This window comes from Limulus polyphemus, unplaced genomic scaffold, assembly GCF_000517525.1.
Source record: "Limulus polyphemus unplaced genomic scaffold, Limulus_polyphemus-2.1.2 Scaffold3973, whole genome shotgun sequence".
Taxonomy (NCBI): Eukaryota; Metazoa; Arthropoda; class Merostomata; order Xiphosura; family Limulidae; genus Limulus; species Limulus polyphemus.
Window position 1 is genome coordinate 19,336 of NW_013669583.1, and position 23,322 is coordinate 42,657.

General features: G+C 34.7%; 1 protein-coding gene across 3 annotated transcripts in view; it reads left to right on the top strand.

Moving 5' to 3' along the window:
- The window catches only part of LOC106470381 (actin-interacting protein 1-like), a 63,315-nt gene that overhangs the window by 14,551 nt on the left and 25,442 nt on the right, over positions 1–23,322 (top strand). For all 3 annotated transcript variants that reach the window (XM_022398978.1, XM_022398980.1, XM_022398979.1), the window contains exons 4-10: positions 2,865–3,012; positions 3,328–3,508; positions 4,491–4,568; positions 8,032–8,109; positions 8,860–8,951; positions 16,458–16,599; positions 22,419–22,500. In XM_022398978.1, coding sequence (XP_022254686.1) covers positions 2,865–3,012; positions 3,328–3,508; positions 4,491–4,568; positions 8,032–8,109; positions 8,860–8,951; positions 16,458–16,599; positions 22,419–22,500 — 801 coding nt within the window. The remainder of the gene's footprint in view (positions 1–2,864; positions 3,013–3,327; positions 3,509–4,490; positions 4,569–8,031; positions 8,110–8,859; positions 8,952–16,457; positions 16,600–22,418; positions 22,501–23,322) is intronic.

Consider the following 23,322-nt stretch of genomic DNA (forward strand, 5'->3'; position numbering starts at 1 on the left):
ATAGATGTATACTGTTACAAACTTAGAGCTACTTAGGATTGACGAATATAGTTTTATGTTACAATATGAAGTCATTCTAGATAAAAAGAAAAAACGGGTAATTTGGGTTTATTTAAAATTTTTTTGGTGGTTACGAGGTCGGTCGGATTGACCAATTCTATTTTGAGATATGGTAGAGAAAATAACAGAAACTATAAATTTTTATTGAAAAAACGTTTGAAATGCTTTCAGGAGGTTTTAGGGATTACACAAGGAAATTTGAGATGAGGAAATGTATTTTGGATTTTAACATGAAAATTACTTTGCACACAGACTATTTAAAACAAATACTCAATATATTAATGGACAAATCTTTATTTCATTTTATTAAAAATGCTTGACTAAAAAATATGATTTTTTTTGTATGTGAAAGACTTGTAATATTAACTGAAAGACTGCCAAATTTTGTGAAGACATACACACTATATTGAAAGCTAGAATTTATTAAATCTATAAAGACTTCAACGAGTACACAGAGGTCACGTGGTTGGCAAACTTTGAAATGTGCAAATCAAAAGATTAGTAAGCATCTTATTGTCTAGATGTATCTTTACTGAACTACCACTGCATTATTGAAGATACAGAGAGCCAAAGTAGAGAAGTTTCATAGCTTGTTGGTCTCTTGACAATACATCTGAAGTTTTAAATAGTTTTGTAAAGGTTTATTTGAAATAAAGGACTTAAAATTCAGATAAAATAAAACTTGAATCATAACTTACATTATAATATTAATTTCATTCACATACATAGATAGTAAAGGTGTTATATTAAATTTTGAATGTAACACAGTGACTTGCTCAGAAAAGCATTTAAAGGGGCACCTGTTGCGAAATGGTTAATGTATATTACTCATTATAATATAGATATTACTAAGAAAAAGCAAATTTTCTTTATACCCTGCAATCTTATTTGGTTTTAACCATAAACTAGAAAATCAGATTCACTTGTCATGTCCACCTGTTGCATCTTCTTTTTCACAAATTGCCAATAGTTCTGTCTGACATTTGATACAATATTATTTATAACCAGTAGAAGCCAAAGTATTAATCTCTCAAGTAATATATTACATTGTTTTCTGTACAGAGTATTGTCTATTTCACTTTCAGTTTGAAAATTTCTGTCAGTATTCACATTGACAAACTTAGCTAAATTTTTTAAAGCTCTTATTATGTAGTTAGAAAGCCAGATAATTTATTATAGTTATAGGACATTGTTTGCTTTGTACATGTTGTTATCCTGTGTTCTTAGGTGGATTATTTAATTTTATAAAAATTATTTTATGTACAAGTATCATTAGTATTACAAAAAAAAAAGTAGACTTAACTTTCATCGACAGTCAACAGCAAAAAAATAAATAAATATAGAGGGCACAGATAAGTAATATATTTCTCATTTTTCATGTATATTCTGTATTTATTATTATAATAGTAACTAAAATATAAAAAGTATAAACTTGTTAATTTAGGTAAGGTTAATTAGGTAAGATATTCAAAATTAATTTTTCACAAGGTATGCTCATGAGCAGCTCGTGCATTACATAATTCAATGCAGTAACTTCAGCTACATGTTCGCATAGTGACTTACAACTTGTGTGGTGGGATTATTAATTAGACATTGATCAAGGGACAATAAAACAATAAAATTTGATTATGAACAGATGTATACTTTAACAAGTTTTATGCTATTTAGGATAAACAATTCTAGTTTCATGTTACAATTTGCAGTCATTCTAGAAAGAAAAAAAAAATGATAATTTAGATTTATTTTTTATGGTGGTTACAAAGTTGGCCAAATTGAATGCACATACGGTTCGGATAAAGCAGATAACAGATAAATTATAAAGTTTTACTGAAAAAAAACCTTTGTTTATTAAGAAGGTTTTAGAGATTAGGCAAATGAAATTTGACAATTTTCAGGGAAAGAAAAAGTATTTTTGATTGTAACATGAAAATCAATTGCATTCAGAGTAGTCAACACTAATTCTATATATTCATGGATAAATCTTCTGTAAAAATATTTAATTAAAATACTTGATTTTTTTTTTGTATACAAAAGACTTGTAATGTATACTGAAAGCTTACCAAATTTCATGAAAATACACAAAACATTTTTAAAGTTATAGTATGAAAACTATGATGGTCACTTAGGGGTCACAAGGTCAATGCAATCCATCGAGCCTGTTGTGACAGGCTTAATATTATCAGCAAATTTAAGCAATTCATTTCTTTATCTGTTTCACTGTTGTATATCAAAAAGTGCAAAGTTTTCAACACAGTCCTGAAGTAGCCCACTTGTAACATCAATCCTGTTTGATTGAATTCTACTTTCTTCCATTCAGCGACTTTTTCATCCAATGAGCCAACTGATCCACCACACCTATAGAGATAATTTTTTGCCATACATTTTACATGGAATCTTGTCATATGTTATCTGAAAACAGAGATACACAAAATCCACACCTTTATACTCTTGTATACATAAACAATAACCTCTTCAAAGAATGTTGAAATATTAGTAAGGCAAAATTTCTCACTAGTGAAACCATGTTAACTATCCAACAAAATTATAAACTTTGTTAAAAATTACCTGGACAATTTTGATCACCTCCCTTAAAATGAAGAGTAAAATAACCCAACTTTCAATCCTTTGGTGTCTGCCCACTACTCAAATCCTTAATCTCCTCTAAAATCCTTGGGGAAATGTTATTATAACAGATGAATGAAGCTTTATAATACTATTTGCCTTAATTATGAGAAATTCTATTTAAAGGTACACATATAAGGCAAAATATATTGCTTTTTAATTAATGTCTTTATGTTTAATAGACGTGTCTGGAAAAGTCAGAATTTGGGATACAACTCAGAAAGAACATTTGCTGAAAAATGAGTTCCAGCCATTTGTGGGTGAGGTAAAGGACCTAGCTTGGTCATTTGACAATCAGAGGATAATAGTTGTTGGAGAAGGAAAAGAAAGGTAGAAGATTTTTACTGCTAGTAATTTTTGTTTCGATTCAATAACCCTCCCCCCTCTAAGATGAACTGAACTATTTGTGAGATGTTAATGTTTTTAAAATTTAATTAAAACTTTTCATAAAAGGAGTTCACTCCTCATCAGAAAATATTTCTGGCAATTTGGAGTAACTTTTTAAGGAATTTAGTGTGCTCTGGAAGATTAAATTTACCATTAGATTTTGCAATATATTTATTTTAATAACTTGTATTTAAGGAATTTGATAATCTTCTTTTTCTGGTAAGTTCAATTATTTTCATTTTTGTTTATTTACTTTAGGTTTGGCCACGTGATCATGGCAGAAACTGGAACATCTGTTGGGGAAATTGCTGGACACAGTAAATTGATTAACTCTTGTGATTTCCGTCCCTGTCGTCCATTTAGAATCATCACAGGAAGTGAAGATAATTCAGTACAGATTTATGAGGGTCCACCATTCAAATTTAAACATACACTCACTGTAAGTTTAGAATAACTGTTTTTGTGGATGCTGCACTCACTAGAATTAAATTTCTGTATGTGGAATTAAATAGAATTATGCTCCAAATTTTATGTACCTTCTATACTTTATTTTTGCAATTTTCTGTTGGCTTATTGCTGACCAGATGTTTTTTTTATTTTGTTTTTAAATTACTCTAATAAAATATTTGGTATTTGATACAAAATGATACTCTTTCCAATGTTATAGAATCTTTGTGTTAATCAGTATGAACAATTATTAATAAAGGCATAATTAAAAGTTTAAGTGATCTTTTAAATTTACCCACAACTTGATCTCTTATTTCTCAGCTTATTAAAAACATAGATATTTGCTTGTGTTTTCCATGTGATTTTGAAGACATAGATTCTAAATCTAAAAAAAAAGGTTCTATTTTGTTGTAATTTCACAACTTTTAAGTATTAAATGATATACTTGTTTGTTATTCTTAGCTGAATAAAAATTGTAACCTAAATTTGGTAAAAAAGTAATAAAAAATGTATTTTTAACTTTAATTTTGTAATAGTCGGGGCTTATTTATATTCAATGATGTCTTACTCTACTTCAACGCTTGACCATGAATAAGATATTTATTTATACTTTCAGCTAGTTATTCAATATAAAAATAAGTGTAAACATATAATTGCAAAGTATTAGGTTTAACTTTGTAAAAACAATTGTAAAAGTAATGAAATAAGTTTTTCATATAGCTAACCATGTGGAGAATGTAAAACAAATTATTTGAATTATAGAAGTTGTTTAATATATATCCGTTTTTAATCACATATTTGTTAGTATGAAACTATTCAAATAATCTATTTTGTATATATGTCTGTATGATATTTTGTCATTCATTTCAAAGCTAGTTAACAGAAACAAAAAGTTAAGCCATACAGTTTTTAGTTTGTATTGCCATATACAGTGTTAAATTGCAATGTTACATTTTTCTGTTTTATATTTGCAGGACCACAGCCGGTTTGTCCAGAGTGTCAGATATTCTCCAAATGGAGAACTATTTGCCACAGCAGGATTTGATGGAAAGGTATGATTTCAACATTCATCATTTTTACTCATGCAGAAATTGTTATAAATAGAACTATATTGCACTTGAATAAAACTGTGTTTCAATGGTACAATGGTAGCTTACATTAAATTTTCATATGAGCTGTGTTACAATCCCGTTTAACCTACAATATAATACGTAAAACAAAAAATGACAACTCTGCAAGTTTTAAAGTTTTAGAAATATATTATAAAAAAACAAGAACAGAAACTTCAAATAATAACTTGTATACAATAATTTACAAAAGATGCAATACAAAAAAAAAAATCACTCTTTCTTGGTAGCTCCACATAGGAACTGTCTCTCCAATTCAAACACAATCTCTTAAAACACGTAGCATGTCAAAATTCAGCTTCAGATTGTAAATTCAAAGTTCCAATTCACAATTAGATGTATGGCTACAAAAGTTTTTACTGTTCAAGTGTCCATTGCACCAAAACTTGTCAATATTTTCAAAAGTTCTCAAATATATAAAATATTTAAAAATTTAAGTTTAATATCTAGGTTCACAAACTCTTCTGAATCGATGCAGAAATATCTGTCCCAAATGGCCACTCAAAATAAACTAAGCTCAAACACTAAAACTTTAAAAAGACTTTTTTCTTTCTAACGGAAACTTGAGACCTTTTATATAAATGCCAAATAACTGTTACTCAGCACATGCATGATGATAAAAACTGTTAGTTAGATGCACATCGTTAATGAGGTGATATGCCTACAAAGCTTCACTAAAATATCACAAAAATACGAAAATGTTACAAAAATACATAATCATAACAGCTGATATGTTGAAGCCAGAGATTGAACTTAACAGATGTCCATGATTGAAATAATTTATGTTGGACTGCTAAACAGTAAATCTCATTTGTCTTGTGGACTTGTAAACATTTTGAGTTAACCTTCAATCTGCTTCTATAGGTTATCCAGTAAAATATACAGTACTACCAGAAAGTTACAAATGTAAAACTTTACATCATAAATAACTAAACAGTTCAATGAAGCAAGGTTTCATGTGATGTGTAATCAGTCATTTCCTCGTTTCTTGAGTGGTTGAAGTTGCTGTTTGTGTAGCTTTAATTTGCAGTGTGTTTGAGTACAGTCAACGTGTTTAGTAACATTCAGGCATATTGTTAGGGTGTGTTAGCTCCAAAAGTGAAGTGAAACTGAAGAAGAAAGGAGAGATAGAGTATGATAATACAAAAAGGAAAATAATTTTGTTAAAATTGTGGATGAACAGACATGCTCTGGTTTCCAGGTGATGATGACAAGGAGAAACTGTTTTGCATATTTTGTGAAGATCAAAAAGTAGATTTATAAGTGGATGTTCTAGTATGGTTTTTTTTTAATAGTTGCAGATCACAGCAAAAATGAAGTTCACTAATTTTCAGGAGAGAAATAGAAAGCCACAGTAATTAAACTGGGTGATAGAAATAAAACAAGAAAAATATATTGTTTACTCTTCTTATTTTAATTGCAAAATATGTAAAATGATGGTTATGGGTGTATAATATGTAACAATATGTCACACTCAACTAAGAAAAAGCTGCTCCAGTGGAGAGGTGACTTCAGGTGTAAAAGCATAGAAAACAATAAATGAGAAAACAGCTAAAACATTTGAATGATTTTTAAACCCAAAAGATTACAAGCTTGTTTTATCATTTCACAATTTATACATTTTTCTTTTTCATGTGTTCATCCTTTTCTATGCATGTCATGAAGTTTTACTGAGTTACATTTAAAATTTAATTAAGGTGCTTTATTATCATGAATAAACCTGGCATAAAAACATGTTTGGTAATCCAAAGCTTAATATTATACAAGTTTTAAGTTCTTAATTTTATAAGGCAATATTTAAACAAAAATCCCTAATTTCCTCTAGTATGAGAATTGTGATATTTGCTCTCTGGGTATCCCCTTTTTTTCTAATTTATTTACCACCCCTCTGAAAAGTACAAAATTTAACATAATATATATTATGATATTGTTATCACTCAAGCAAAGCATATTTTTATAGCCTTCAATTTTATCTGGTTACATAGCTATAAACTGACCCCCCCCCTCTTCTTATGTCCATGTGTCACATCATCCCTTTCACAAATTGCCAATAGTTTTCTCTGATGTTTAATATTATATTTAACCAATAGAAAGCCCAATTTTTTTTAATCTTCAAATGACATTTTATATTACATTGTTTTTTGTACAGAGTATTTGCTTCCAGTTTGAACTTTATTCCCATTGGGAACACATTGATGAGCTTAGCTGAAATTTTAATGGCTCTTGTCACACAGGTAGAAAAACATTATACATGATAGTAAAAGGACATTGTCTGTTTTTAGCATGTTGTTATTCTGTGTTCTTTGTTGCATTATTTAGTTAAATAAAATAATTATTTAGTGCAGTAGTTCAATCAGTATAAAAAAAAAGTAGTTATGTTTCATTGACAGTAAACAGCAAAAAAAATAAAATAAATAGACCCTGGTAAGTACTATATTTCTTATTTTTCATGTGTATTTTATATTTATTATTATAAAAGTAGCTGAAATGTAAAAATTAGAAACCTTTTTAGGTTAAATAAGGTTGGATTAGGTAAAATAAAGAAAATAATAATAATAATTTCACAAGGTATGGTCAAGAGCATCTCGCAAGTAGTCTATGCATTTCATAATTCAGTAGGGTAATATGAGCTACACGTTTGCTAAGTGAGTTGCAACTTGTGTGGTGGGATTGTTAATTAGACATGATTCAAAGGACAATAAAAAAAAAAATTAATTAGATACAGATGTACACTGTTCCAAGTTTAAAGTTATTTAGGATAAACAAATGTAGTGAATTTATATACTACATATAAAGTAGTATATAACTTTTTAGGTTAAATAAGGTTGGATTAGGTAAAATAATAATAATGTTTGAATGTGACTGTACCATTGTGTTTATAGAAAGCTAATGTTTTCAGTTCTTTTAAGTGATAATTAAGCTTTATTAAAAAAAAAAAAATTCAGCATAGATATAAAAAAAGAGGAGAAGTTGTCCTTAATAACTTTGCATCTGTATGGACATTTCATACATGTAGTCCATCAAATGTATTAAACAACATTTTACAGGAGTTGTTTTACTCTTGTGATACACTTTCTACAAGTAAACACTGAAGTCGTTTCCCTACAAGCTAAACAATTTAACATTAGAGTAATTTCTTTAGAGCAGGGAGTCTCGATGAACATGCTAGGAAAGAAGGAATGAGAACAGTGTGAGTAGTTAAACAGTATCAAAATACATTGTCATTAAAATTGACTTGTACAGTTGGATTGAATGATGAAAAGTTTTCAGTGTTTCTCCATGAAACTTAGAAGATTATGCATATTAAAAAGTATTAAAAGGATTTGTTACTTTTAATATTACCACTATCAGAAGTAATTTGCAATGTCGTATGTGTTTTTTTTAAAAGCTCTTCCTATATAATGCAAAAGAATATACACAAGTTGGAGAGGTTGGTACCCCTGCCCACAATGGAGGAATATATGGTGTAAGTCTGTGTTTACTGATATCAAAAATAAAAATTTTATCATTTTCTTAAGTCTCTTTAGATGTAAAGGTTATTTTGGTTTTCTAAAAAAACTAAGAATTGTTTTATTGTACGAGTTAGTGTACAGTAAGAAAAAAAATTATGTAAATTGCTACTGAGTGTAGAATAACACACAAAATATAAAAATAAAGTTTGTTGTGAAAATTTAAGAAAATTAAAAAAATTCAATATTCAATGAAAGACAAAGAGTGTTTCTTAAAAATACTATGGGGAGGGGGAAATTATTAAATTAAAGAGCAAGTCTATTACAAGTAAATATAATCATAATGTATATTATTATAATAATAATAATAGAATGTGACTACCATTGTGTTTATAGAAAGGTAATGTTTTCAGTTCCTTTAAGTGGTAATTAAGCTTTATTAAAAGAAGAAATTTTTAGATTAGGCATAAAAAAAATTTTTTTCAGCATAGATTTAAAAAGAAGATGTTAACCTTAAACATTTTTTTTCCGGTTTTCTTTGTTTGGAATATCTTTTGTGAATGGACATCTCTATTTTGTATTTATGTATGTAAAAATTACATTGTTTACTAGATATCATTAACTTTGGTAGTTGTTTTCTGTATCTGGCATCATGGAGTTGTGAAGATAGTAGATTTGAACACCTTCTCAGTTCATGTTGTCATGAAGAGTATGTAAAAGTTGCTTTGAATGAACATTCACGTTTTAAAAAAAAACCAAAAAAACAGGTGTCTTGGAGTCCAGATAATACAAAGCTTCTGACAGCATCTGGAGACAAAACATGCAAGCTCTGGGATGTAGCAACTATGTCTCTCATTTCGTAAGTTTCTGTTCAATTATCTTGTCAGTTCTAATACAGAGAAACTTTTTTAGTTTTGCTTTTACCTGCAGTATTTTTAAGATGGTACCAAATCTTTAAGAATTTGCCATTATAAGAACTCAGAATTTTATAAACTTGTATTTTAATCATAATACCCATCTTTGCCCATCTAAGCATTGAAAACACTTGCTCCAGTCTTTTATACCCCACTCGAATGGCCTTGGCAAATTCTAATTTGCAAAATTCTCCACCAAATTCAATGCACCCTCTATCTAGGTACTGTATATAAACATATCATTCAGATAATGTAATCACTTTTTTGAGACATCAACCTGCTTTTAGTGTGGAGGTAGGGAGGGAGAGTGTCAAAGGAGGTAAGTATTATTGGAAATACATTTTCAGTTTAAGAAAATGTTAACTTCCAAAACATACTTACCTCCACTAACACAAGAGCTAGAATCCCATGTTGAGAAGGTAGAGGGGCCGGTGAAGGCATGAATCATACAGAAAGCATCTGTATAGAACAGGAATATACCAAAAAATGGTACAAGAGTGAGAGAACCACACTACATCCAGAACAGGTATGCTTTTCACCTTGAACTTAGTTCCCACAGCAAAGGTGGAATAGAATATGAGTAATCGTCAGTATAGCCAACTAGACCTCTTCCACTTCTGTGATCTTGGGTTTGTTAACAGCCAGGCAATTGGTCACTCTCAGTCAAAGTTGTCTTGGATATGATCCATTGCAAGATGGAGTCATATATGTGGACCAAGGGTGTCTCTCCGGAAAGTTCTGAGGGGGCTTTTGTAAATGACCCGGGACCAGCTGGGGAGAACTGAGACTCACTTTTTCTGGCTCCTTCTTTTACTACATTGGCCTGAACAGAGAATCATCTTGATCAGCCATCTCCAGCCCCTTTTCTTCAGTTGGTTTCTCAGGTTTGCGAGGTTTTCGAGATCTCTCCTGTTGCATTTGACTCTACTCTTTCCTTGTTGGCAGAGAGGATGGCAAGTGACTACATGTTTTTTTTTTCCTTCTCCTGATATTGCTGTTCATGCTGGGAGATTTGCTGCTCAGTTACATGACAGGATAGCTATGACTTATCAATGCCAGGAGGAGGTATATTTAGATTCTCAATGAAAGGACCCCCTTTTGGACCTGTGGGGGTCTAGTTTGGAACCTATGATCACTTTAAACAGATCAGTTTTCTCGAATTCGACTTACTCTCACGAATGTCCTGAGGTGTTTATCTTCCATCCAACTTTTGCGGAAGCCTAACAATGTTCCCCTCAGTAATTTGAGGATGAGTTGGGAAATTTTGCTGATGTCTACCTCAGTCAGATTGTCTTTTTCAGTTCTTTCCCTGGTTTCCTGGCTGGTTTGTTGTTGGGATTTATTGGGTAGAGAAACTTTGTTAGAAAGTGTTCATTTATTGTCTTCTGCCCTCAGGGAGTTACAGAAAGCTCCTTTTCTCCATTCCATGTAGTTTGCCAGAGTTCCAGAGATGTTAGAATCACGAATTGATTCAGCCTGTTTACATTCTTCATCATCATTGGCTTCTCGCCTTTCTGGCACTAATTTAGGAGGGTAAGCTTGTAGTGTTTCCCACCCCACCCCCTCTTTTTGTTCCCAGGTCTATTGGTTCTATAATAGTCTGTTCATATTCTCGAGGATCTTTGGCTAAGGTGGACTGTTGACAAGAGCGTCGGTGACTATCCCGTAGGTGGAGAGCAGTGGGAGCATGATTACATCACTTTCTGGACATCTGGAGTTCTTTCACCAGGGATCCATGAGTACTCCATATTCTGGCTTCAGGGTTGGTCATTTAGTTTACATCATTTCTACCATTATCTGCACAACCTGTTACCTTTTCACCTTCAACAGATCCACGGCGAGTCAAAAGGACAGTAGAGAGGGTAGTTCCTGTTCTTCCAGGATTTTATTCCTGTTTATTCCTTGTACCCAAGAAGACAGGAGATTGGGGTCCAATGATCGATCTGTCTCGACTTAACTAATTTTTAGATCTTCCTCTCTTTACAATAGAATATTTTCTCAACCTATGATAGCATTTTGCACCAGAGCTCTGGATGACCAAGTTCAATGTTACAAATGCTTATCTCCATATTCCCATAGTGGAATCTTCCCGGAGGTTTCTCAGATTTGTGCACAAGGGTCAGGTGTTGTAGTTCAGGGCCCTACTGTTTGGTCTTGCATCAGCACTTTGTCTTCTGCAGAGTTGTTTGAGCTTTTTCTCCTCATCTGCATTCCTTGGACCTGTGCACATATCATCATATAGACGACTGGCTCCTTGAGGGACCATCCCATCAATTAGCAGAACAATACTCTCAGATTCTCCTTTCAGAAGCCACAAAAGCAGGCTTCCTTATCAGACTGGATAAATCTATTCTGTCACTGATGCAATATCTTATCCATCTGAGTGTATTTTTCAATACTCAGTTAAGTCGTGCTCAACCAACCCCTATCAGGATTGAAGCCATGGAAAGAGCCTTCAGGCTTTTATTTTATTTTATGTCTCCTTCTGCATGAATGGTTCTCTCTCTTTTGGGGATGTGGGCATCTCTCGAGCCTCTCATTCCTTTGGGATGAGCACATATGATGTCCCTTCACTGCATGACCAATGGATCATATATTGTGATCCTTTGGATTATCCTGTCTTTTTACTCGGGAGCAACATTGTCAATTGCAAATGGTGGTCAGATCGGAACAACACTACTATTGGGGTACCCATTCCATCACCTTGTCCTGAGATCCATCTGTCACAGATGCATCTCTTCAGGGATGGGGAGCTTATCTTCAGGGTCAAGAGTTCCGGGGTATTTGGATGGAAAACAAGTCTACCCTCCATATCAGCATTTTTGAACTCCTTGCAGTACACTGAGCAATGGTTCAAGGTCTGTATCTCTTGAAGGGAACAATTGTCATGATACATTCTGACACTCAGATTTCTTGTCAAGAAGGCATGCATTATTGAGACCTTTCTATTCATACCTTGGATCTTCTTTACTGGGCTCATTCCCATTGAATCAGTCTTTTAGCATGTCATATTCCAGGAGTGATGAATTTTGTTATAGATCACTTGTCTCGACTCAACCAGATTCTTCCGACAGAATGGATGTTACATTATAAGGTTTTTCAATGAATTTGCTCTCAGTTTGGGTCTCCAACAATCAATGTCTTTTTGACTCATTGGAATTCTCAACTGCAGTTGTTTTGCTCTCCGATACCACATCCTCAAACATTGGCAGTATATAAGTTCAGTCAAGACTGGACAAGTTTACATTTGTGTGCCTTTTCTCCCAATTGGGCTATTGCCCCAGGTTTTGACTATGGTTCATTCAACTCCCTGTCAACTTCTCTTGGTTGCACCATATTGGCCAGCTCAAATGTGATTTCTGGTTCTTCATTATTTGCAGGAATGTCCACCTCTATCTCTTCCACATTGGTAGTCTCTGTTGAGAAAACTTTGATCAGACATTTTCCACCCAGATGTTCGGAAACTCATTCTTCATGCTTGAAAGTTATGTGGTCCTTTGCCAAACATAAAGGTTTAACTTCTAAGGTTTCTATATATTTAACTAAATCTCTCCATAGGCCAACCACAGCCTTTTATCAATGGAAATGGAATATTTATCGTCAGTGGTGTTTTAAAAGGAATTTAAACCCTCTTCATCCTAAAGTATCTACCATATCCTGTTTTATGACTTGGATATTTGAGATGGGTCTTGCTTTGTCAACAGTGGTTTATATAAGGGATCCTTATCCATTACTTTTCAGTATTCCAAATATCGGAAGGTTTTTGAGTCCTCAGTACTAGTACTATCAAGTTTACTCAAATCCTTTCATATTCTTTGACCCAAACGACCTTCTCAATTACAGAATTAGGATTATACAGTTGTTTTACATGCATTGTCTCATCCTCCCTTTGAGGCCTTATCTTCATATTCTTTGTTTCACCTTTCTCTTAAATTGTATTTTTTATTGTTGTTGGCTTGTGGACATTGCCAGTCGAGTTGTTTGCATTCCATGTGCATCAGACTCTTTATCATTCCACATTTATCCTGCTTTACCCTGATAGGTCTTTTCTTCCCAATACTTTGGCAGCCAGAGAAGGGGAAAGGTCCATTTCACCAATCCATTGGCCAAGCATTTCTCACCCTTACGACCACTCCGATCCTCATTGTTTGATATGTTCTGTTAGGGCCCTTAAGTGTTATGTGGCTCTTACTAACTCATTTCGAGGTAGTAGGAGTCGATTGTTCATTCATTGGAATCCTTCTATTTCCCGTGATTTATCTTCCACCCTAATGAGGTGGTTTCATAAATTGATTCCATGGCCTATAATGGATTATCGTTACAGGAGAGGAATCTGTTGCTTATCACATCTCACTAGATTCATTATATCTCTATGTCATTAGCTGCCCAGTTGAATTGCCGTCTGGAAGACATTGTGCAGGCTGGTATGTGGACTACTCCTAATACTTTCCAATCGCATTACTTACATAATCTGGCAGTTTCCTCTTCTGAGGGTGTTTGACTACCTTCTGCAGCTATTTTGACCACATCTGTTAGATCTTAACCAGAGGTATTTTCCTCAATCATATGCTCTTTTATTTCCAGGGTCCCTTTATTTTTCAGTGGATCTCACTCTGTGGTGAGTGTTGCCCAGGCAGGTATGCTTTCTCTTTTCAATTCCACAATAGCAACCGCTTTCACTATAATTACTGCAGGTTGCAACAGGCTCTGTTGAAATGGGGTGTTCTATAAGACCATCTAGGTGCCTACTGGATGGTATTACCTTATTATTATGAACTGCCACTCACGGACTATCATGAGTAAAACTAAAGGGGATCTTGCCCGTCCCTGCCAATCTTCAGGTTGAATAAATCGGGATCAGTTTGCTTTTACAAATGTAGGGAACTTGGTTCACCTATTGCACAGTTTCCAGATCACTGTTTTTCAGGACTTCCCAATGTATATTATCCCCACCCAGACTGGTGGAACTCTGGAGTCCTTACCACTTCCAGTTTCCAGTCGCTGAGATAGTGGACAGAGGCTTTTCTTCCAGAGTCCCTGGATGTTTTTCCCAGATATCAGTAGGAGTGGCCTACTCATAATTCTGGTTAAGATTTGACACGAAGCTATCTTTTTGGGGGGTGCATGGCACTTGTCTTTGATCAATGTTGGTTTCATATATTGCTCATGGAAGGAAGTACACTATCTCCTCGTAATTCCGAATGCGAAGTGGTCCCATCCTAGGTCCTTAGTTGAGCACAGGTTCCACATCCTCTCCATAGTTCTTGGAGCAAGCGGGAAAACTCCTCGCCTATTTGGTTGGGGAGTGAGAATGAATGTTCATAATTCCAGACCAGATGCATTCTGTTCCTTTGGTTGAGTACAGCATACACAATCGTGCCATCCTGAGCTTGGGGTGTTGCCTTTTGGACTTCTTCAGGTGGAAGAGAAAGTTTTTCCACTTCGGTGTTGCTTACTTTCTTGTTGTGAATTTCAGTGGTGTGAAATGCATCACTATATGGCTACAGGTTAGGATTCAATCAAAAGTAAATATACATTGGTGGCTAAGGTGGCTATATATAACATTGCAGTCCAATAGCCATAGGGATATAGGTACCATGACCTTTTAATTCTAATCCTGAGCTGTGAAACTTTGGCTATATGATCGGGGCTGGCCTGTACTTACGATTACCCATATTCTATTCCACCCTTGCTGTGGGAAGTAAGTTCCAGGTGAAGAGCATACCTGTTCTGGATGTAGTGTGGTTCTCTCTCTCTCTTTTACCATTTTTTGGTATATTCCTGTTCTATACAGATGCTTTCTGTATGATTCATGCCTGCACCGGCCCCTCTACCTATTCAACGTGGGATTCTAGCTCTTGTGTTAGTGCAGGTAAGTATGTTTTGGAAGTTAACATTTTCTTTAACTGAAAATGTATTTCCAATAATACTTACCTCCTCTGACACTCTCTCACCCTACCTCCACTCTAAAAGCAGGTTGATGTCTCAAAAAAGTGATTACATTATCTGAATGATATGTTTATATACAGTACCTAGATAGAGGGTGCATTGAATTTGGTGGAGAATTTTGCAAATTAGAATTTGCCAAGGCCATTCGAGTGGGGTATAAAAGACTGGAGCATGCATTTTCAATGCTTAGATGGGCAAAGAGTGGAAACCCTGGAGATCAAGAAATAGCTATAATGTCAGCAGAGGTATTATTGGAAATACATTTTCAGTTTAGGAAAATGTTAACTTTCTTCATCTTATAGTTTTAATACTTCATTTGCATAACCTACTAAATTAATATAAAAAGTTTTTTAAGGTAAATGTTTACCTTAAATTATTCTTTTAAATACCATATCACAAACATTAGCTATTATCCTCAATGTACAATGCAATGAAATAATTAAAATTAGAAAATAGAAAAAAAAAACCAATACATTTTAATTTTTTGTACAATATCTTTAAAAAATTCCTTTTTGTTAAATTTGTACTTTCAAGTCTTTTCCTTTCCTTTTTAGTCAATTTTTAAGGTTTTTATTTTCCTTTATTGTCCTTCACCACTTTTTATTAATTTTGACAAAAGTCATCAGTGATCTCAAGGCATTACGGTATCTCTGGCAGACATGCTCAACTATTTGGCAATATTTTCAGGTACTGTGTAATGTCATAAGCCTTGAGAACTGACACAAAACATAACTAATACATAATTAACTAAAATGTAAAAGTAAGACCTAAATACAATTTAAACTGTATCTCTAATTATAGCATATTTAGTTATGAAACAACCATGCTTTAGTCGATCAAGCAGTCAACAATAATACAGTCAGTTATGTGCACTCCATGATGACAGCTGCACATCAATTTAGAAATAACTGTTGTTAGATTATAGTGTAAAATGAGCTCATTCTAATGATTATACATATCTGTATGTAACATCTACATGTCAGCTATAAAGCTCAAAGAAATCTGTTAAAGGTGGGCATGGCAGGGGTTGAAAACATTTATTAATTTTTTCAACTGCATTCTTTCAGAGAACTTTGAAATGTACGTATCAAAAGGATATGTAAACATCTTATAGATGTACCTCTACACAACTGCCATTGTATTACTGAAGGTACAGAGTGTTAAAGTAGAGACTTTTTCATAGCTCGTTGGTCACGTGACAATACATCTAAAGTTTTAAGTAGTGTTTTAAAGGTTTCTTTTGAAAAAAGCACTTAAACCTTTGAATCATAACATACGTTGATAGTAAAGGTGTTTAATTAATTTTTGAATGTAACACAGAGACATTCGTAGAAAAGTTTTAAAGGAGCACCTGTTGCAAAAGGGTTAAAAGAACTTCAGCTGAACAGTTAAGTTTACTCACCTGTTGAATTAAGTATCAATTTTATCTCAAATAACAAAATTAAGTTTGCTTTTAATTATGTATTAATCACTGTTACTGAAATATTAATTTTGATATGTAGAGAATTCACATTTGGGAAGGAAGTCTTGGACCAACAAGTCAGCTGTCTTTGGCAAGGAAATTACCTACTGTCCGTGTCTCTGTCTGGTTTTATCAACTACTTGGATGTTAATAATTCCTCCAAACCCCTTCGTATTATAAAGGCATGTAAAAAAAATAACACCAGGAGGTTTATATTGTGATACCTTACTTTGTGTTTCAGTAGAGAACATCTGGTACAAGTTTAAACAGTTTTATTAGTATTTTTTAAACTTTGAGGAAATAATTTACATAAATTTATACTGTGTTAATACTGTAAAGCCCATTAGTAATGCTTTATATAAGTTTATGCAATAATTTTACTGACTGACTACTTTATTAGGATCCTGACATTGTGTCTGTAAAGAAAAAAGACTGATTTTCGTGATTTGTCAGTTGATTGCTTCACCTCTATAAATGCAAGTCTTCGTGATATGTCTGTAAGATAGTAAGAACAAAAATCTCACCAACTTTGAAAGAGGCATGATAGTAGATACCTGGGTAGCAGGAGTATAATTATCATAGGCCATTTCTTTGACTAGCTGATCTGCTCACATGTGCTCTGTTCACAGATCGATGGTGTGATTTCTCCCTCCAATCAGGTGAACTTGAGGTGAAGATGGTATGATCCCTATTCCTACCCCTAAAGGACACTCGCAAGGGGACCTTCTAATACAAGGATTATATGTGGGTGACCACACCACTTCTGTACCAGGTATACTCCTTGTCCAGATGTGGAAGAGGGATGACAGATCTGGGCAGAAAATGGGGTAAAATATGGAATGTGCCCTAAAGTGTAGAGCGGCTAGAGCATGACGGACTGCACACAGCAAGTCAGCTGTGTCCAAAACTCGACTGACAGGAATCGACATCCATGCGAAGGTAGGATGAAGATCATACCATTGGTAAGTCAATTACAATCCAAAAGTCAACTGCCGAGAACTGACATCCATGCAGAGGTAGGAATAGGGATCATACCATCTTCAACTCAAGTTCAGCTGATTGGAGGGAGAAATCCCACCACTGATCTTTGAATAGAGCACATGTGAGCAGAGTGAAATAACATATATATATCCCACTCAAATCAAACAGACTGGAACCACCTTAAATGCAGTAACATCCTCAGCATAAAGACATAAAGGGGTAGCACAAGAGGAAGAAATGGAGCAACCAAAAAGTGCACTGACCCTGACCCACAACACTAGAGTAGTGCACTTGATGTGAATTGAGTGAGGGTCCAGGGATACTCTGAACATGTGTTAGGACTTGTGTTGATTGGTTCAGCTCTAAATCCAAAACTCAACTGCCGGAGTTGACATGTGCGTGGATAGGATAAGAGATCCCAAATGCACTACATGTGTGAGGATATTACGTTGATTGGTTGAGCTCTAAATCCAAAAGTCAACCACTAGGAACCAACTCCCATGCGTTGGTAGGATGAGGCATTCCAATCATTATGATGGTGGACTCCAAAGCTAAAACATCCCCTTGGACAAACCCATGCAGAGATGGAATGTCAATTTGTGGGACATCTCGTCATCTACACCATCAGAACACCACCGGTCTACTCTCAACTCAATGAAGTCTTTATTGTTTCTATTGTATATCTCTCATTCAGGAGAATACTTCCATGGTCCACCACCTCAGCAGCTTGGAACTGGAAAGTGGAAAGGACTATCTTACTCCACTGGAAGGAATGGGGGGGATGCAGTGGAGAGTCCAGAGCAATGTTCACACCAGATACAGTGCAATGGGAGACAACAAAACCCTATTTTGAAAAGAAGACCAAACCTAATTTATTCAGTCAAAGGAATGGCAGGGATGGGCAGCAGTCTCCTTCTGCTTTATCCATGAAGTCCATGGGCTACTATGGTCCAGAACAGGCATATTTATGAAGCAAAGGTATCATGAACAATAATCTACAAATGATCTTTTGGAACACCTTATCTCTAGTTTCAGTCTCCCCAAAGAGTGAAGGATGGTGACAAGTGGAAGACTGTACCCTGATGAGGAAGAAACAACTACCCAAAGCAGATCATGGAAGATGAAAGTATGAGGTGTAGACCCAGTGCTCGACAGATGAAGTACCTCTAACGGACAACAGTGTTGAGATGTAGGTAAAAGGTAAGGTACCTGAACAGAGTGAAGACACCAAAAATTGGTTATGGGAAGAATGAGACAAAGAATAAAAGGCCAATTGAATCACAAGCCAAATCCAATGGGTAAGGGAGGAAAGGAAAATAAATGATGAACAGAGGATGGTGCAAGAGAGTGAAACTGCAAGAAATGGAGTCAACAGAAAGAATCCTTGAAAGCAATGGAGTAATGCAGAGCATGTATGGAACAGAGAAGGTCATCCGGCTACAACTGAGAATAAAGGTGGAAGATGGCAAGAAATGAAAATGATGAAAAGAATATTCCACATGACCCCCCCAAAATGTAGGTTAGTAAAAATTGATCCAGAACAAAAAGAACATATTGAGCCAAAACAGCCAAGGAAACCAGATCTGTGCTGGCCAGGAAGGATCAATTAGAAAGACCTGAACCGGTGTGACGTGGATGATCAGAATCACTTTGGGAAGAGAGAAACTAAAGTTATAAACTGGATCTAATCCTGTCTTAATATATTGGCAGATAGGGCGAGTGGATGATGAATTGGAGACCAAAAACAAAAGAGGTAACTTTGAATCAAGAATGGTGTTGAACGCTTTCCATGGAGAAGTACTCCACAGGAGGCAGAGCCACCAAAAATTTGAGGATCGAGAGGCTACTCCTTGGGAGAGTGTGTATCAGGACTAGAAAGGCAATCTGTAATGAGGATGAAAGCACCTGGAACATGGCATGCCAGGAGACATATGTCAAGCATGTGGGTTCAAAAAGGGAGATCCACTGTCTACCACAATGGGGACGAGAATGAGTGCCCCCTTGGTGAGTGATATATTCCACCATCATTGAATAGTTGGAATGAAACATGATGAGTCAAATCTGGAAAAGAAAAAGAAAGTGATCTAAAGCATGTTGGGCTACCGGAAGTGCCAGGGTGCTGACATTGTAAGATTTTTCATCTGTAGACCATTCTCCTGAAGCCTGCTTATCGACTCACACCTCCCAACTTTGGAGATGAGCATCAGGGAAGTGAAACAAATCCAGATGAGGGGAAGGAATCAGTAAACCTGGCAACCTGAGGGATATTTTCAACCACCAATGCATATAGTTGAAGAGGGAAGGAGGAAAGCTAAGAAGAAAATCGAAAGTAACCCTAGCAAGAGATCATGGGTCGTGCAGTATATGAAAAGATCACAAATGTGCCAGACCCAAAGGGAGAAGTGCTTCCCCAATGTGTTAGAACCTCACTAGCAATAAGATAGTGAACTGTAATGACATGGATAACAGAAAGCTCCATCGAATGCATTTGAGGAGGAGAATGGATGGTCCCGATGAAGGTGGGTGTTGAAAAAGACACTCTCCAAATACCTGAGATTGTTAGGTAGGTAACAGAAAAAAAAACTATCCAATCACCTGAGTTGCTTGTGTAAGAAGGAGATTATTATGTTATGACCACTCCTATTCTGAAGGAACTAACCAAAGCCAGATGTCCAAGTAGTGGTGTTAGTAAAATCCCCCAAAATGTGGAAGTCTGGTGAAACGCAGACCATCTGACAAAAGACATGCAGAACTGAAACTAGTCCGAAGGGCAAGGCACGAAACTGGTACCGAATCACGTGGTGAAAAAACCTTAGATAGCATTCCAAGAAGTGAAAAATAAGAATATTTACCCTGGGCATTCTCAGTCCTGCAGAAATTGCCCATCCAATTGTGATCAAAGCCTACATAATATAAACAGGGAAGAACCAAGAAGTGATTGAGGTGGGACTGATCGAACCAGAACTCCAGTCATCATCGAGCATACACAACTAATGGTGAAACCTGTAGGTAGGACAGATAAAGGACAGGAAGTTGCCAGACATGAAACATGAATATATATGGCAATGACTCAGAATGAAACAAAAGAGCAACCAGCAAAATAAAATATAGCAATGCAGATACCCCACATGATGCTAAGTAGCCCCAAAAAAATGGACCGGTGGAGAAAAAGAGTTAACATGAAGTCCCTATTAGAAGTGAATGGTAAACAAATGGTACAAGTCAGTGTCCCACCCAAGAAGATCCCAAAAGCAAAGAAGCCACGTGTGGAGGGATAGAACTGAAGATGGCAAATGCTGCAATATGGAGGGTAGGAGGAAGAGGTATCCATGAAAATCCTCTAGATATAGGTGTAATGCCTAAAAAAGGAGGTGTAAGGTTGACATTCCCTGTAGGAGAGTCGATAGGGTAAGACAAAGCTGGGAATTAGGTGGGGGATAAAATGGATAGGATAAACAGAGACTGCTCCCATATAGGCAACAGAGATTCTAAGTACTAGAATCAAGAAGAAAATCTACCTGGTGGTAAGCGAAGGCATATTGAACCAAAGCCTATGGCATGCAAGTACCTTCTCCCAAAGTAGAAAAATGCTCATCATGAAACATAATGTCTGGAAAAGAAGGGGAAAAGTATACTGTAAAACGTGTCTAAAAACAGGCTGAGGTAGGCATAGCAGATTCTGCAGTAGAGGCCTGATGAGGCAAGCCATAATTAGGTGGAGGAAAACTGACAAAATCTAGGTCGTCCTAAATGGGTTCAATAGTTCTAGGAGGAAGTCGAGTAATATTGGAAGAAGGTAGGGCAGACCTCTGACCTCAGGGATCCTCACAAACTAAATTAATTGAAAGAAGTAAAAATTAAAAAAATGAAATAGTCTATATAATGTAAATTTAAGTAAGTGTGTAGTGAAATGAAATAAAAATATGTACAAGATGTTGTGTGTTAAAGAAAAGATATAACCTAATTATTGATTTATCCATAAGAAGAACTACAAGTAAACTGAAAATAACACTCTTGTTAAGCCTAATTGAACAGTGCAGGACAAAGTATATTGCTAACTTCTAATTTAAAAACTCTAACCTAATGATAATACATACAACAACGAGAAAAGTTGTATGGATCCTGGCTCCAAGAGTCCACACAAAAAAAGTTAATATGAAGAAGTATAAAAGATGTCTATCTCTTTTTCATTATTATTTGTTATATTGTAAAATCAAGTAAGTGTGTATTGACAATAACATGTATGAGATGTGATGTTTTGGCACTACTATTGGTGGAGGTTTGTTGCATGCAAAAATCAGTCAAACCATGTGATTCAAGGGGTGCGTGGGAGTTAAAAGCTTGTGGTGTGCAAAAACATTTTTACAATTAGAGGGCAGCACTGAACTAGAATAGCTATGCATTGGAGCTTGTTGGAATAACTTGTACTGATTTGTATAAAGTGGAGCAAATCACTTGTATAATTAGAAAAAAATAACATCCACTAATTTGTAAAATATTACTTTTGATATTCTCATTCAGAAAATAACTTGCACAAAAGCATGCTGGACTGTGGATGTGAGTGTTCATAGTTTATGTCCTATTTTGGCAAAAAAAAAAGCCATATTCCTTACTTTGAGATAGTGGATGTCTTGTTAGAGTAATGGTCAAATTCCACTGTTTGATTAAGCAGCCAAAGAGTTGATAATGGGTGCTGTTGACTAGCTGCCTTCTGTCTTGTCTCTTGGTTCCAAATGAGGGATGGTTAGCATTGATAGACCTTGTGTTGCTTTGTATGAAAATCTGAAACAGAAGGAGAAAGCAGCAGCAGTATAAATGCTTTGCTACAATATAGATGCCTGGTCACAAATAAAACTTTATTATTATAGAAATGTTATCATTCTTTTCTTGTTTGTACAGTAAGATCTTTTTCTTATTAGACTTACTTGTAATAGATTTCATTTGAAAGTTATATCCAGGAAAGAAATTTCAAGTTAGATTAACTTGTTTAAGAGAAATTTACATATTTAATTTTTTCTAGGGTCATAACAAGTCAATCACGTCCCTTGGACTTTCTGCAGACAAAAATACCTTGTATACTGGCAGTCATGATGGTTACGTTAATATCCTTTTGTGGATGGATTATTAGGCTTTTTTGAGGTAGATTAGGTTAACTGTTATTCACCAAATGTGTGGTTTATGTGAATTCTCATAATTATGCTGCCACAAGTATTCTAAAATTAGTTCATTTAAATTCCCACCTACAAATAGGCTTATCACATTAACATTCTGGTTAAGTACTTACCTTATCAATCTATCGTGGCAATTCTATAAGTGCTGACAAATGTCAATGTGCTGTGTAGTAACCTGTATACAGATAACTTAGTTGAATTTTCTGTTTCTATTACAAACTAGATAGCTCTATAAAGAAGGACAAATGGAAAATAAGCATAATAAAATCATTAGTTCATTGGTTGATGGTGATCAAACAGTAGCCTTGAGCAAGTTAAAAGATGTCACAAGTCATTCATCAGCATAATCTTACCTGAAACATATTTTATGGTATGACTCTGTGAAATATATTAGAATATTTTTTGACACTAGATAGTATTCTTTACATCAAACAAACTAAAACCATTTAGTTCAGATGCATCAGAATTTACTTATAAACTCAGTGTTTTTTATTGTTTGAGTTATTCCTGAGATTAAGAGAAAAAAAACAGGCAATGTTACTTCTTTTTTATTAGAAGAAAGTGAACATTTTTTGCTAGAGATATAAATTAACACATTTGATATAGATTTTGAAAAAGCTGACAGAATAGGTTATTAATAGGACTGGAGATTTCAAAAGCTTAATAATCTTGATTAAACTTGCTCTTGACTTGGTCTTTAATTTTTTTAAAAACATTTTGAAATTTTATGTTATTAACATTGAATATGTAGAC